We start from the raw sequence: 14,911 nt of genomic DNA on the forward strand, positions 1-14,911 counted from the left end.
ATGATTTCTGGTGTTTATTTTTAAACCTGCCCCAGCTGTTACTGTGTTCATACCACCACGAAGGCAGGCCAGAAGCCACTCTGTATCAGTAAGAAATTAATGGTATAGCTGGGAAGGCTTATATCAGCTGGGTTTGGACTTCTATAATCTGCATGGAAATGTCTGCACACTGACTTCAGAATAATAGTCTAACAGTTTCTAGCAGTTAGTCTGTAATGTGCTTTCTCTTGATTTAAGACAGTGTAGAAGACCTAACTTTTTACAGATTTCTAAAGTTCATGAAAGGCCAGAGCTTTTGCCATACGCAGAATATATACGTGTGTCCTTGTGAGTAGTCATAGAGAAAAACATTTCAATAGAACATTGGCAGGATATCATGCTTCCAGCTCCAAGTCTGTCTGAATTTATGAAAAACAATTATGCAAGCATATTTCCATAATAAAAGAAACTGTGTGTTGACGGGCTGAGCTGGTGTAGTAATAATGTATGTTTTAAAGAAAAGGTCTCTTTGGATCTTACTGTCCAGTTTTCTGATCAAAATATTGTTTACAATATAGATTTTTAGCTCTAAGTATCTTTGTCACAATTTCATTCGCATACATGTGCAAATATGTATCTCAAAAATTTAACTTATCTGTCTTATTTGGATCATTCAGGGTTCTTATGAACTATCTAATCCAGTATTGGTGTTCAGTGGTCCAAGTTTATGAAGCAAACATTAGTTTTGTAGCATCAGAAAAATGTGGCTAGAGGAAGAAATCACATGAAAATTCATACAAGAATTTGCATATTTTAAAAAAATGCTTGATACCACTTAAAACTTCTTGCCTTACAACTTGTTTTTCACATTAGGTTGAACAGGTTTTCTTTTCGGCAGGACTTAATTGTGCTGCTATAAATTAAAATCTTCAAGAGCATGGTGTTTGAGTTAAGATGAGAGATTTTGTGGTGTCACCTACTTCTCTGTCTGTTAAAAACAGATTTATTACTTGCTCAGAAGGAATTTGTGTGATATATGGGTATCGCACACAACAGTTGCTGTGCTCTTTAGCTGGAAGCAGTGTGTTTTCATGTGAGAAGCTGTTCTGTGATTCTATGATTCAGAAACTGGATTTGTAAACAAGCATTCCCTGAAAGCTGATGGCTTATATTTTATTACCAAATCATTTATGGATAAGATGTTTCAATTGTTTCAAGAAAAGTGTAGGAAATATGTAACTAAGCACCTGCATCATTTATCTTACACCTTCTGAAATAACATTTTGCTCTCTGTGTTAGAGAAATCTGTTAAAATGATAGAACTACTGAAATTTGACCTGTAGGAAAAATGGATAAAGAATATAAAACCTTGTGCATTGATTCCTCCTCATGGAGGCTAGCTAAAACCATTTTCTTTACATTTTCACTACAATTAAGGAAGAAAAATGTAGTTGTTTTCATTACTAAAAGTGGAGAGTTTGTGGTAGAGAGCCAGAAGCTATGGAGGACTTGATGCTTCCCTGGGCTTTTCTCTGAAGGTATACATAAAAAGTTATGTTGTCTGCAATGCCTCTGCCACTGTGCCAGCAGGCTGTCCTGGTGACAAAGGCGATGCTAGTTCTGTAAGCTTGGTCAGTCTACAGTTATGTGACTGTTTTTCCAAAAGAATACAGCTGCACTGGTGGGGTGATAAAGTTGTTTTGGTGCAGAGCTTTGGGGTACTTTTTCTGTGTTTTAGTAGAAGAGAGTCCCCCCCCCTCTGACATTGAGTTGTTGAGCCCAGGAGAGACCACAGATCATACATGTTGTCTTTCAGGGCACAAACTGATTGATTTGCAATGTGATTTTTAGTTGACAAGTTGACAATTCTATTATGATTTTCCTTTGTGCTTTTGAGTCAGTGTAACTTTGCAAATTGAATTGTTGGGTATTTTTTTTTGGGGGGAAGGGGTAGGGAGTTATTTGCAGTTCAATTACTGCGCAAGAAGGAGCAGGATGACTAAAAAAAGCTATCAGAGATTTATTAGATAAGCTCCCTAACAAAAGTTTTAGAAAAATAATTGCAACAATCCACAGGGTAAAGTCTCTGTTTCACTTAGTTCCACTTCCTTTCAGGTAATGGCCACGCAACAGGTACCTCCAGGATGGTGCAAGGCATCCTTGACCAGATGCTCAATGGCAAGCCATTTCACGGCAAGGGGGCATCTCTCTGTATTCCTCATCTGTTAAAGATTAGTTTATGCCATGAATATGTAATTTTTTGTGTTGTTGATGACTGTTTCTGACCCTGTACTTTTTACCTGTAGCTCTAGAATTCCCTTTTCATGAGAAATTGGTTGTAAAGATGCAAGCAGAAAGCAAGTACTCACAGGATAGTGTTTTTCTAGGAATTCAGAGTAACCGATGTTTCTTTTATAGGTTACAAATATTCAAGCAAGAACGGTTTTACTTTCCTGGTCACCTCCCACTGGCCTTCTAAATACAGATAGACACAACAATGGCTTGCCTTACACCTGTACCTACGAGGTTGCCTTATCGGATAAAGGGAAGGATGGAAAATACAAGATAATTTACAGGTAACGGCATCATTTTTACACTTGTGTTTTTATTAGGAATAAGCTCCCTGTGCTTCTCAGTGTGTATTTTGACATGCACATCAGTCACAGAGAAGAGACACATTTGAACACCCTGTAATTGCTCCCTTGCTGTCCCATCAGCCCCCCCTTGATGGAATAACTTACATCGAGCTGTTTGAGTGCATGTTGCAAGGTTCGTAATTGCTTTCCCTTCCCACGTCACCAGCATCTGGCAGATCTTGCATGGGATGCTGTGTCTCCTGTGCTGATGAAAAGGTTACTTTTTTCTCTTATGCTAAATGTCAAAACCTTTCGTGTACACCATGCAGGCAGGATAGCTGCCTTCCTAATGGGCTAAATTTGTATGGACTTGCAGAATTAAGAACAGTAAAACTTGCTTTTTGAGCTAGTGAGCAGAAGTTTGAGGGCTTTACTGCTCCATAGTGTCTTAAATGAGCAGAGGACAGAGTACACCATCAGTAGACTGTATAGGCTACCCAGAAAAACCCAAATATTTGGCTCTCAGAAGTCTTCAGTAAAAATTAAGGGATTGCTTTCTCTCTCCTTCCAGTGATCCTCTGAGCTCATTCTCTGATCAAGTACATATGGTGTTATGCCTTTCTTTTTCCTCCCGCTAGTCTAGGAAAGAAAATTTAGAGATGTGACTGTGGCTATTGTGAAATAGCTAATCCTTCCCAAATCTCAGTAAATAAACTCCAGGTGATGCAGCATTTATGGAGTTACCTCTTGAGACCAAACCATCTCCTCTTAAGATGTCCTGTGAATTAGTGTATTCCTCTTGGTATGCCAGAGGCAGGGAACTGAGCAGATTGAATTGTTTGGTAATATAGAAAGAGGTTATTAACCAAGAAAATGGTGCCTGATTTTTTTTTTTTTCTTCTGGTATTTACACTAGCTAAACTAACTGGTATTTCACACTAGTGAGCCAGTGTGAGCATCTCTAAAGGTTAAAATGGGCTGCTGAGCTCTTAAAATGGGAACGGCACTTTCTGGTACTACTTGTGCTTGCTGGTGTGATGTCTGCACGTTTTCTCATGGTTATGAAATTTTGTGCATCTGTTTTAAAGCTGCTATTAGTAATCTGTCTCCTGCTGCTGGCCACAGTGTAGCCGTTAGCTTGATATGGTACGCTCCGTCACAAGCAGCAGTAATCATTATTACTATAGGCAAACAAAAGTCTGCAATGTGTTGAATACATTGTCTTTGCAAGGAGGTGCACTCATTCAGAGGGGAAAAACTGAATTTACAGAGCATTGGATTATACAAAATAAAGAAGGGGGTTTTGGTGGATTTCTGGCAACCCAGCAGGCGTGTGCTTTCTGGTTGGTTTTGTTCTCTTGATTTTTGAGAGATCTACCTATATTTGCCCAACCTCCTATGAAATAATTCTTTATGCCTAATTGAGAATTTTCTTGTTTCCTGTATTTTAATAAAATCATGAAAAAGCCAAACAATGAGATGGCTATTACTTACTAATTACTGACCTGTACCTCCATTTTCACAGAATTGTCAACACGTGATTGAGCCTAGTCTTCATTTACCAGCAAACAAACCAAAAGGAAAAAGAATAGCCCTAACTGTGTTGGCTACATTTGAAATTAATAGATTATATGCTGGATTTTTCCTAAAATGTCTGTAACTCTGTGTTTTCACTTTTCTTGGTATTGAAAGAGATCTGGTTCCAGCTGTTACGGCATTAATTAAACCTCTCCTTGTCATGGTCCTCACAGAGACTGTTCTTCTGAAAGAGAGAGCAAACAAGTGAGAGGATTGTGCAAGAAGCTATACTTTTTCCTCTGAAGTTCAGTGACTCACTTTTTATAAAGTATTTTGCAATAATGAATGTGCAGAAGGTACAAAAGTAATGTATCAATTTGGCTCTTTTCAGCTCTGGGAGGGTTGAAAATCCTATTTGCTTATCAACAAAATGTAAGGATAGCATTGAAATAAATCAACATAACTGGTTTATTGTATAAATTGGGATGATTATTACTTTTCTCCTGCGTATACAGAGCTTTGTAAAGTTTTCAGGGAACAAGAATTGCATCGACAAATTATTGGTATATTGTTTACTACTGTTTTTCTGGAAAACACCCATTTTCCTTCAAATCATAGTATGAGGGAGTTGCTACTCACTGAAAAAATCACTGGCTGTGCTAAGTGTGATACTGTTTTTCATTATTTGTTGGGTTTGGTTTCTTTTTCCTGCAGTGGAGAAGAATTAGAATATAACCTGAAAGACCTTAGGCCAGCAACAGATTATCACGTCAGGTGAGTTAGTCTGACTATGAAGGTCACTTAAATATAAACTCTTCGGTTATATGAGGATAAATGTGAAAGTCTTCTATCTAACTCTACAGTGTAGCTCAAGAATTTCACGGTCATCTCTGTAAGTGTGTTTTCAGTGGCTTCTAGATACTTTCTCACAGTTTTTATCCTGAACTTTAAAGTTACAAGAGTATTTTTTGAACAATACATTTGCTGTCATATTGCTATCATTACTATGGTAAAGAGGAAAAAAAGACATCTGCATAGCTATATTTCTGCCTGTGCGTTTAACAGGCCTAGAAGCGCTTGTGTATGAAAGTGGGATACCTCAAGCTTCTTAAAAATGTGACTCAAGCAACTGGCATTTCTGTAGTTACTGTACCAGAGATGTGCTAGCACCGAAAGTACTCCAGCACAGTTTCCTCATAAATACTCCTTGCTTCATGAAGTAAATCTGCTGCTTAGAAATGCGTCTGACCCTAATTTCAGAATTTATTAAAAAAAAAAAAAAAAGAAGGATTTGCACTGGCCTTTCTTGGTATTTTCAGGGTGTGTTTCTCTTTGATTTGAAAAATGTGGTTTACTCGTTTAGTAACTGTTAACACATTCTGTGTTGCTCCCTGATGTTTTTAACACCGTCTGTGGTGTTATCTGCTTATGTTGCCTTTTTTTTTAAAGACTTTCCTTATGAAGCAAGGTTTCAGAGTCACATCCTGCTCACTTATACTCAATATCCTTTAAAAAAAAATCCTTTCGCTCCTTTCTATTGTTTCCCTCTGTTTTTCCAGACAAGGGCTGGATTGCTGTGCTTTTTCACATCAAGGCTGCTCCTGTTTGTAAAATTTTAAAGAGCATTGTGCTTCTCAGCTATTAAAAAAAAAAACACCAACCCAACACCAGAATGTATCTGTCTTGCTCTGGTGCTACAGCTTATGTTTTTCTAAGAATACTTTCTAGTGATGCTTTAAAATGAGCATTTCAAGAATAAGCACAAGATCAGAAGTAACTTCTTGTGTATAAGTACAAGACTCAGACTCCCAGGTCAGCCAGTAGTCCCAGCCCTAGCAGCAAATGGATGGTAGCAAGGAGGAGAAAATTGTATAACACTGCTGAGCATCCTGCTGTAAGCGATTGAGCATGATGTTAAAAGCCAGCTTCCAACAAGAAAGTGGTCTCTATGCACAGCGTGGCATTGAGGTCTGGTGCGATTTTTGAGGGCATTGTGAGTATTTGCCCTGTGTCCTGGCTGACTTCTTCCTCCCTACCTACAGCTCACTCCACCTGCCCAGATGCGTGTCAAATTAAAAATTGTTTGTGAACAGTTAGCAGTTAACTTCATTTAAAAAGGAGAAGCAACTGCTAAATATAAAAGTCAGACTTAAAAAGCAGCAGCATGTGTTTGGAGTGGAGGGAACCAACCCTGAAAAGACGTGCTGTTTGCTTTCCGTGACAATTTTTTCCTTCACTGAAACTGCATTATGTATTAACAACTGTGAAGAAATAAATCTGTTAAGTAAAGAAATCTATTGGGCAACCATTACTCGGCAGATTGCCTTAGGTCTCCTTAACCTTGGCAGCATCTCTCAGGGCTTCATCTCCACATAGACAAGCTGCTTGTTCCTGGTCCCGCCCTGCTGAGCCCTGACACCCAGGACACCCTGGTTTGCTCTGAATCTCTTGCCTGCAGTTCTTCCAGTAGTGTGACTTTGGTGCTTGCAGAGACGACTGTGCTCAGTGTTTCAGTGACTTGCAGAAGATGCTTGTTAAGCTCATTTTCACATGGTTGTGTTCCCTGATGGTATGTGTTTGCTGCTTGGCTACACTGATTTCCGGCACGGGTACATACCACTCACCAGCTTCAGACTCAATTAACTGCATTTGTTTTCACTCCTGACTAACAGGTGGTGGGTAAAGCAGCACTATAGCAGTTCTTGTGAACTTCCCAAAAGGTTTGATTCTATGTAGGTGGCCATTGTACATAAATTACTCTTATCTACCGAAAACAAATTTAGAAATTGCCCTTTCTTAAACTCTGCATTCAAGCGCACAATAGCTACAGGGAGCTCAGAGGTCATCGTCTGGTCATGGTTTGAACTTTTTTTGAGTAGAAGACTTCCAATTTGCACTTTTATTTTGCTGCATAGAAAATGTGCAGGAGAAAAAATATCATTAATTTTTTCAGAGCAAAGCACCTTGTGAGGAAGTGCTCAACTACATTGTGTTCACTTTCCAATATGTGAAATATTATATATCCCCTTCTGTACTGATATGTAGAGAAACTGCCTGAAATCATATTTGCTTTGAAGATGAAATCATATTTGCTTTGAAGATTTTTATTTTAACCAGAGCTGTGTAAGTTCTAAGTGTTGACACCTAGGCTATGTAGAAGCTTGTAGCCATGGAAGGAAACCAGCAGTTAGCACCGCTCACTTGCTTTACATGTACGCAGGCATTAAAATTTTGTATTGCAAAGAGGATTTTAGCACACTGTGTGTGAAAGTCTGGCAACAGGCAAGAAAGTAGTGGTGGAAAGAAAAAGTGATGATGATAACTCAGTGGTCTCTGGGAGTATTTGAACAAACCGCTGTAATATTTTTCTTTTGCTGTGAATTCTGTTGCATATCAAGTGAAGTAGAATAATGATAGCCACTGGTCTGTGAGAAATCTGTCATTAGTGGATGGTATTGTGGATGCTTTGGTAGTCAAATATTGTGGCTGAGGCAGTGCTGTCTCATCTTGTATTTGTCAGCTAATTTATAACCCATTTGAATGTTGTTTCCAGGGTATATGCAATGTACAACTCAGTAAAGGGTTCCTGCTCAGAGCCAGTAAGCTTCACCACTCACAGCTCAGCACCAGAGTGTCCCTTCCCACCCAAACCCTCGCACAGGACCAAAAGCTCCTTAACCTTACAATGGAAGGTAGGTAATGCTTGGATCAGGCAAGAAAGCAAAGAAAAATAGTTTACTGACAGTGAGCATAACTGTTGAAAATAATTGAAAGCTGAGACAGTTTTCAGTAAGGAACTTGAACTTCTTGTAATCTACAAATCCCTCCCCGTGCACTGACTTGACTTTTAAAATGTATGTGTTTCATTACATCCAGCTTCCTCACAGTATTTGTTAAGAGGTTGCCAAGCTGTGCACAGCCCCCAAGCTTTGGCTTCACTTTAAACTTTAGTCATTTGCTGGGGGGGAGGGAGTAGTTTTCTCTTATTCCCAAAATCACCATTGTTTATTTTTCTTCATAGGCACCCATTGATAATGGTTCAAAAATCACCAGCTACCTTCTGGAGTGGGATGAGGTAAGGAGTAACTGGTTGAAATAAATACATAAATAAATGGCACTCAGACTTTACAAGGATTTGCTGAGCAAAGAAAAATAATTAAATACAGGAGAAAGTAGAAGTAGGAAAATGAAATCCTGATGGCATTAAGTAAAGAGCTGGAAAGGTTAAAGGGACTGGGGACGGGGGGGGAATTTTAATTCACTGTATTTTATGCAGAGACAATGTTCTGCTTCTGTACTCTTGAAATCTAAATTTTATTGCGCATGCAGTGCGCTTTATTTGTTAATTAGCATTACTTGTCATTTAATGACTTGATGTATCTTAGAGTTCTATTCATGATTTCTTTTTCTGGCTGATATCTGAATCAGAATAAATTGTTGTTCTTGCCTCAAAGAAGAGCAGTGATCTTGCAGCCCTTTCATCAGGGAATGTATTCAGGGTCAAAATAATGATGCCCTTTACACAGTGGCAATTAGTCCCCTTCTAGACACAAAAGGAAGTAAGTTCTCTGTCCCAAATATTTACATAGTGAGCAGCTTGCTTTTGGGGAGAGTGCCATAAACAAGAGATGTGGACTATTTGCTGGAGGTGGGCTCAGGTTGTAAGTCCTCCCTTCATCCCCTAATTCCTTTCCATTGTGTAAGCCTTATTTCTGCAGAAAGCATGAGTCAAGGAGTATCATCTTTGAAGGAAAAAAAATACGTGATGTTTGGAACCACTTACCCTGCAAATATTTCAGTATTGCAGCAAGTGAGGTCTACGTGATGAGAAACCTATTGAACTGAACTAAAATAAATTGTAATTTTAGAGTGACTTGCTGTCCCTCTCTGCATAATGAAGGAGGAAAGATCAGTGAAGAAGAAAAAAAAAATGGAGTGTGAGGTCAGGGAATGGAGATTAAAAAGACATTTCTCCAAAAGTAGGGGCTAGGGTGATCCCATTTCACCTCCTGTGACACCTTGACTGTGCTGTTGTGATCTCTTGCAAGGCTTTCAGTAACTTGGAGCCATGGGAATGTAACAGCACCAAGCAGTGAAGCGGTGGAAAAACAAATGATTCCAGCCTACAAAGGGAAAGGAAGCAATAGAAGGTCTTGTCAGAAGAAACACCAACACAACAGACCATTAATACAGTGCTAATACTTCTGATGTTAATTTTGTCCACGTGGACCCTAGTCATAATTTTGGATATACGTTAGGCAACTCTAAAATGCTTTTGTCCTTTAAACCATTTAATACTGAGTATATATGTAGACTTTCATCTTCAGAAATAATTGTTACGACCGTTTTTCACATGGCAAAAGTAGCTAGTAGGCTAGCTCATGTACCAGTGGTAAAAATGAAGGCATCCTGATTCCCTTGGTCTGTATGGTTTAATTACCTTGTTTTATCAGTAGCAGTCCTGAAATCTGAGATCCCAGTGGGTAGCTAGCCAGCAAACATGAAAGAATAATGGCCCTGCACAAATTAATTTGGTATGTCTCCAATGATTTGACAGAACTCCTGACTGAAAAGTAATTGTCAGGTTGTTTCCTCTGCTATGAGACAGAAATGCAGTTTTGAGTTGCTGAATTAAAACTTGCTATTAAGGCCTACTAAAGAAAAAGTCTGAAGATGTAGGCTGGCTGTGCCTACATCTGTGGGAGCCTCATCTACCTGCAACAGCAAGCTCAGCAAGCTGTTGTACCCACTTTTCCATGTGCCCTTGCAAGTTGTGCCTCTGACTTAGGGTGCGGTTAGATCCCAGAGTTAGAGCACCCAAGAACAAAAGAGAATTCACTTGTAATGCCCTGTACCTTTGCACTTGGTTGTGTGAACTCCACGTAAGCAAAACCACTGTTTTACAATGCCACACTGTGTCCTGGTGAAATCAAGAAGTAAATAGGGAGGAGGAGAACGATTGCCAGGCAACAGCAAATGCTCTGCCAGGTCTCAGCTAGAGCAACATTCATCAGCTACAGGGCACAAAGTAAGATATAAACATGGGGAAATCAGCAATCAAAATGAAATTAAGTTGTGGCTAAAAATCAGAGAGGACTTTGCATGAATGGAGAACAAGAAATCTATCTGATGATGAAGTTAGACAAACACCCTAAAACGACAGTCTGCCTTGAGATGTTGAGTCCCTTCCTAAGGGAGGATGGTGTGTGAGTGAGCCGTGGAACCCAAGCTGTGCTACCCACTCCCACCAAGGAAGGGGCTTCAGCAGCCCATTCATGCTCCTGCACAGTGTGTAACAGATTGTCTCTCTCCGAGATCTTGGAGCATGATGCTCAACAGTATCTCAACTCATTCCTTCTGTTTTTACAGGGCAAAGGCATAGTTCATAGCATCTAAAATGCAGCCAGAAGTGTAGGTGGCATCACTCATATATGCAAGAAATAAATTTGCTGTAAAACAGCAGCAGAAGCAGCATGTTTTACAGCCCTGGGATTAGGTGAGGTTCTAAATTGTAACAAGAGGACAGCATCTCATCTCTTTGTGGCTGCAGCTGGGGAGTCCCAGAGGGCTGAGGTGCTGCAGTGCCAGCTGGGCGCAGGGGGGTCTGCCTGGGATCCTGGGTTCAGAGCTCCTCAGCAAGCCCTGTGCTACCACACGTATCTACTGCAGGGTTCCCCACTGCTCTGGAGGGTCTCTCTAGAGACTGGAGAAAGGTGGATTTTGTTTCATTGGTATTATTATTATTGTTGTTGTTGTTGTTATTATTATATTTCCTTTAGTGTGGTTTTTTTTTGTTTTGTTGGGGGTTTTTAATTATTATTTTATCTTGTTGACAATAGATGCAGTACTATCCCCATTCTGCGGTTTAGCTGTCTTTTCTTAGATGTACTTTAAATGCCTTCTCTCACCTCATTAGATTAGCTTTAGATGAAACACAAATGAGTTGCTTTCGTTTCTTCATTGGAAGTAGGTGTCTTCTGACCTGTTTTGATGAAAAGAAGGTTATACTTGCTTAACATGTCACTGTGCCAGTCCTACCCAGCTGCTGCTTCTTCAATTTAGTTCTGAGTTTTGGGGATTTCCCTGACCTGCAGGCTCTGGAAGATAGTCTATAGACAAAGCTATTCCTGCTATTCTACCTTTTTTCCCCCTCCCAATTTAGATTAAATGGTTTGTAACATGACTGGTGTTACGTGTTTGTTAGAAAACACAAATACTTTCTTCCTCAGTACTGACATAAGTCTTTGACTTACAGTTGTAATACCTTGCTAATAAACTGGTTTAGTTTCAAATGCCTGAAGAACTATGGAGGATGATCTTTATTCTTTAATAGTAGAGTAAAAGATCAGTTCAGTGAGTTGTCACCTGATAACATTGGATGTACACTGGGAAAGTTTCCATCGACTTCAAAGGAGATAGGATCAGCCCCTCTCCCCTGGTATTTTGAAATTCAGTTGGATTTGAACATGCCTGCAGCTCAGGTGCTGGCGTTACCAATATTAGCCTGGCAATAAAATCAGTTAGAATTAGTATTTAAGGAAAACTCCACCTTCTGGCTCCTTTTCTATGAACTTTACAAACCTGAACTAGTCACTTGATGCCTTTGTTCCAGGATTGATTATTCGGGGTAAGCAAAAGGCTAATTAGAAAAAATAATGTTAAAAATATGCCAAACAGAAAGCAATGCTGTAAATGAGTTGATGCTTTCTCCTGTTGCCAGCATTCATCAAAATCAGTAAACTGTAACTGCATTGAAAAATGCCACTAACACTGCTTTAAGAATCAGGCCTTTGTTACTAATCAGATGTGAAATGCTGATTCCATGATTAAGTGGTAGTAAATACATGTTTCTCTTCTGTTTATGGATAGTGAGAGTATCCTGTTCATTCTCTATGGAAAGTGTAGGACTGTTCCTGAACCAGAGAGGACATCCCTCTCAGGCAGTGTGTATAACTCAAAAGCAGCTTTAATTCTCATCCATTAAGCGTCTCATTTTAATTTGCTCAAGAGAGAGACTGATAGACTACCACACTATTTAGTGATCTGGTGACAGGTAGTTAATTAAGTTTATATAGAGATAAATGGAGATGCCACCAAGTTTTAAACTGCTTGAGGCTAGCAGAGGTGTTCTTTGTTATACTAGCTATAATTGGGCCATGCATATCAGTGATGGTCCACCAAAATTCAGTACACGGAGCCCCACGCTTGTGCCTGGTTTGTGTTTGCTCACCTGCATGCCCTCTAGGTCTGTTCTGTGGCTATGCTGCTCCTGTGAGACATACAAGAAGAGAGTCTTGGATGAAGTTGGATTTTGTGCGTGTATTAGGAATGTTTCATAGGTCCTGTCGTGTCTACTAAATGTTTGTATATAGAGAAAATTCAGTTATGTGTGTAAGAACATGCACAATAAATGCTTTGCAGAGATACTAGGTTGTGTCATAGTAATTGTTGACAGTTTGCTCCGCAGCTTTGTGTCAGATTGAGTATCAATCTGCTGCTTTTTATTGCCAATATGAGACAAACACAGAAGTTAAGGCTGGCGTGGCCTGCAGCATATTGCCATCTTGCCTCCTGGTTGTAGATCTGATGCTGACAGCTTCTATTCAGATTTCTGCACTGTGATCCTGTGAAGGACTGTGCTCCATTTCTGTATCCACTATACCTGCAGTGACCCATTCCTCGTCATGTTTATTTACTATGTCTGCCACAGGGAATGTGATCAACAAAGCCCATTTAAAATCCCAAAACCCTTGTCTTCTCCAGGAGAAACATAAGCACCCTGTGTAGCTTGAAGTATAGCTGAAATAGCAAGCAAAATCTTAAAAACTGAATTGTTGTGCAAATTCTAATGGATTTGTGGAGCTGAATTGTGCTTGTTTCCTTGGACAGGCTCTGATCATCACACTGTGGGTGATTCATGGGTGAATCTCTCACGAAGAACAGGGAATGCAGGCTGCAGAAGGGGCTAGTGAAGAAGTCAGACAGTGCGCTTCCTCTGAAATTTGTGGATTAGAAATAGTTGCGGAAGTGATACAGTGTATTTTAAGCAACTTACAAAACATTATTTGAGGGATTAAAACTTGGATGCCGGGTGTACAAAGAATAGGGGAAGGCTTCTGGGAAAGCTGTAAGACTCTTGGGTGGCAGCCAGTACCAGCCTGCCAGTTGCTCCTGTCTATAATTATGCCAGCATTAGTGCTTTCATAAATCTTGGGAGAGAAGGAGCAGAGAGACTATTTCCAGGCTATTAATGCCAGGTTAATTAGAAATATCGGCCAGCCTCTCCAATTAGTGCCAATAGAATCCAAAATACCAGCCAGTCTGAGTAACTTGAATACCAGTTGGTCTCTGTGCAAGTCTGGGGAGGGTACAATGCCAGTTCAAGAAGAAAAATATATACAATATCAGAACTTGTACTGTTATAAAGATGGACGTATGTTAAATGTTTGGCAACCTCTGCAAAGTTTTAATCCACCAGTTGACAAATTGGAGTTTTCTTGGCCCATTGCTCTCACTTCAGGCATTGTGCTACAGATGAGAGAGATTTTCCAGGACTTGCCTTTTTAGCCAGCCGACTCTGTTCATTGCTTTGTCAACTACATGCTTAGCATTTGGTCGCTTTGTTCTTTTGGAGAAAAATCACACAAAAAGAATAAAAACCCCCAAAATAAACAAGCAACTGTTCTTAAGAAAACAAAAAGAAGTGTTTTCAAATGCTTTACAAATAGTGAAGTCATTAAAGACTTAGAGAAAAATTTATTTAATGCACCTAAGCCTATAAAAGAGAGTTTGCATGGGGGGGGGGGGGGGGGGGGGGGGAATTCTGTGCTTAGTAGTCCTGCACTGATGAATGGGTATTCTACTAAAAGATAGGATTACTAATTAAGTTTTAAATACATTATTGCTGAGCTGGGAAGTATGGTGACCTATTATTTTTGTCCAAAAGGAATTTTATCATATAACTTTAAGGATTTTAGATCTGAAAAAGTTTTCTCTTTTACAAAAGACTTTAAGATTCATCATTCTCTTCCAATTCCACCATTCCCCCACATAATTTACTTGAGTCACACAGTAATGTTACAGCTGGAGCAGGTGGATGAAGTTGAAGACTGTATAAAACCAAGTTCTAGAACAAGTGTAGGATCACATCTTATAAATAGAAGTAAGTTATGGCTATCTGCCAGTGTGCTAAATGACCCTTCAGTGTCCTGAAATTGTGCCATGATGGAAGTCTGCATGATTGTTTCTAGTTTGATAAACGTATTTTGGAGACATACTGCAAGTATTTTATGTCTTTCTTCCTTATGGGCTGCAATGCGCATGAAAAGAAGTGGAAATTGACCAGGGGCTGGTGAAAAACATATGTCCCACTCAGGCATTTTTGAGATTTTGGGGCATTTAAAGTTGATGTATTGAGTGTGGAGGAAGAATGGTGTGTGAGAGGGCACACAGACCCCAAGGAGGCAGCAACAGGTGAGGCTGCAGTGAGGGACATTTGTGTGAATTATCTTACTGTTAGTCTGCTTAGGCATAGAAACATCAAATCTTCTTTCAAGCTTTGTATGCCAGGTGAAATAAGTAGCTTTGTCTATGGGCAGATGTTCATTTTTATTTTATCTCAGTAAAATAGACCTGTAGACAGGTGCCAAAACCGGCGAATGCTATAGCAGAGCTCTTAAGTCAGAAGTTGCAGAGATGGCTATAACTATCTCCTGCGCCAGTTCAAGCTCACAGGTGTGCTTTGTTAGGTTTCTATCCTGGTGTGCTTTTGGGTTCTTTGTAATGTGATTATGCATTAATTTTGTGTTCAAGTATTGAAATTAAAACTCCTTTAAACT

General features: G+C 39.6%; 1 protein-coding gene across 1 annotated transcript in view; it reads left to right on the forward strand.

Annotated features, from left to right (window-relative positions):
• Positions 1-14,911, forward strand: part of FNDC3B (fibronectin type III domain containing 3B) — a 212,461-nt gene that overhangs the window by 138,786 nt on the left and 58,764 nt on the right. Inside the window, exons 8-11 of the mRNA XM_062602994.1 lie at positions 2,398-2,555; positions 4,788-4,847; positions 7,627-7,765; positions 8,095-8,148. Coding sequence (XP_062458978.1) covers positions 2,398-2,555; positions 4,788-4,847; positions 7,627-7,765; positions 8,095-8,148 — 411 coding nt within the window. The remainder of the gene's footprint in view (positions 1-2,397; positions 2,556-4,787; positions 4,848-7,626; positions 7,766-8,094; positions 8,149-14,911) is intronic.

Source organism: Pezoporus occidentalis, unplaced genomic scaffold (assembly GCF_034315485.1).
Source record: "Pezoporus occidentalis ecotype Australia unplaced genomic scaffold, CSIRO_AGI_Poc_V1 ctg8, whole genome shotgun sequence".
NCBI classification, from domain to species: domain Eukaryota; kingdom Metazoa; phylum Chordata; class Aves; order Psittaciformes; family Psittacidae; genus Pezoporus; species Pezoporus occidentalis.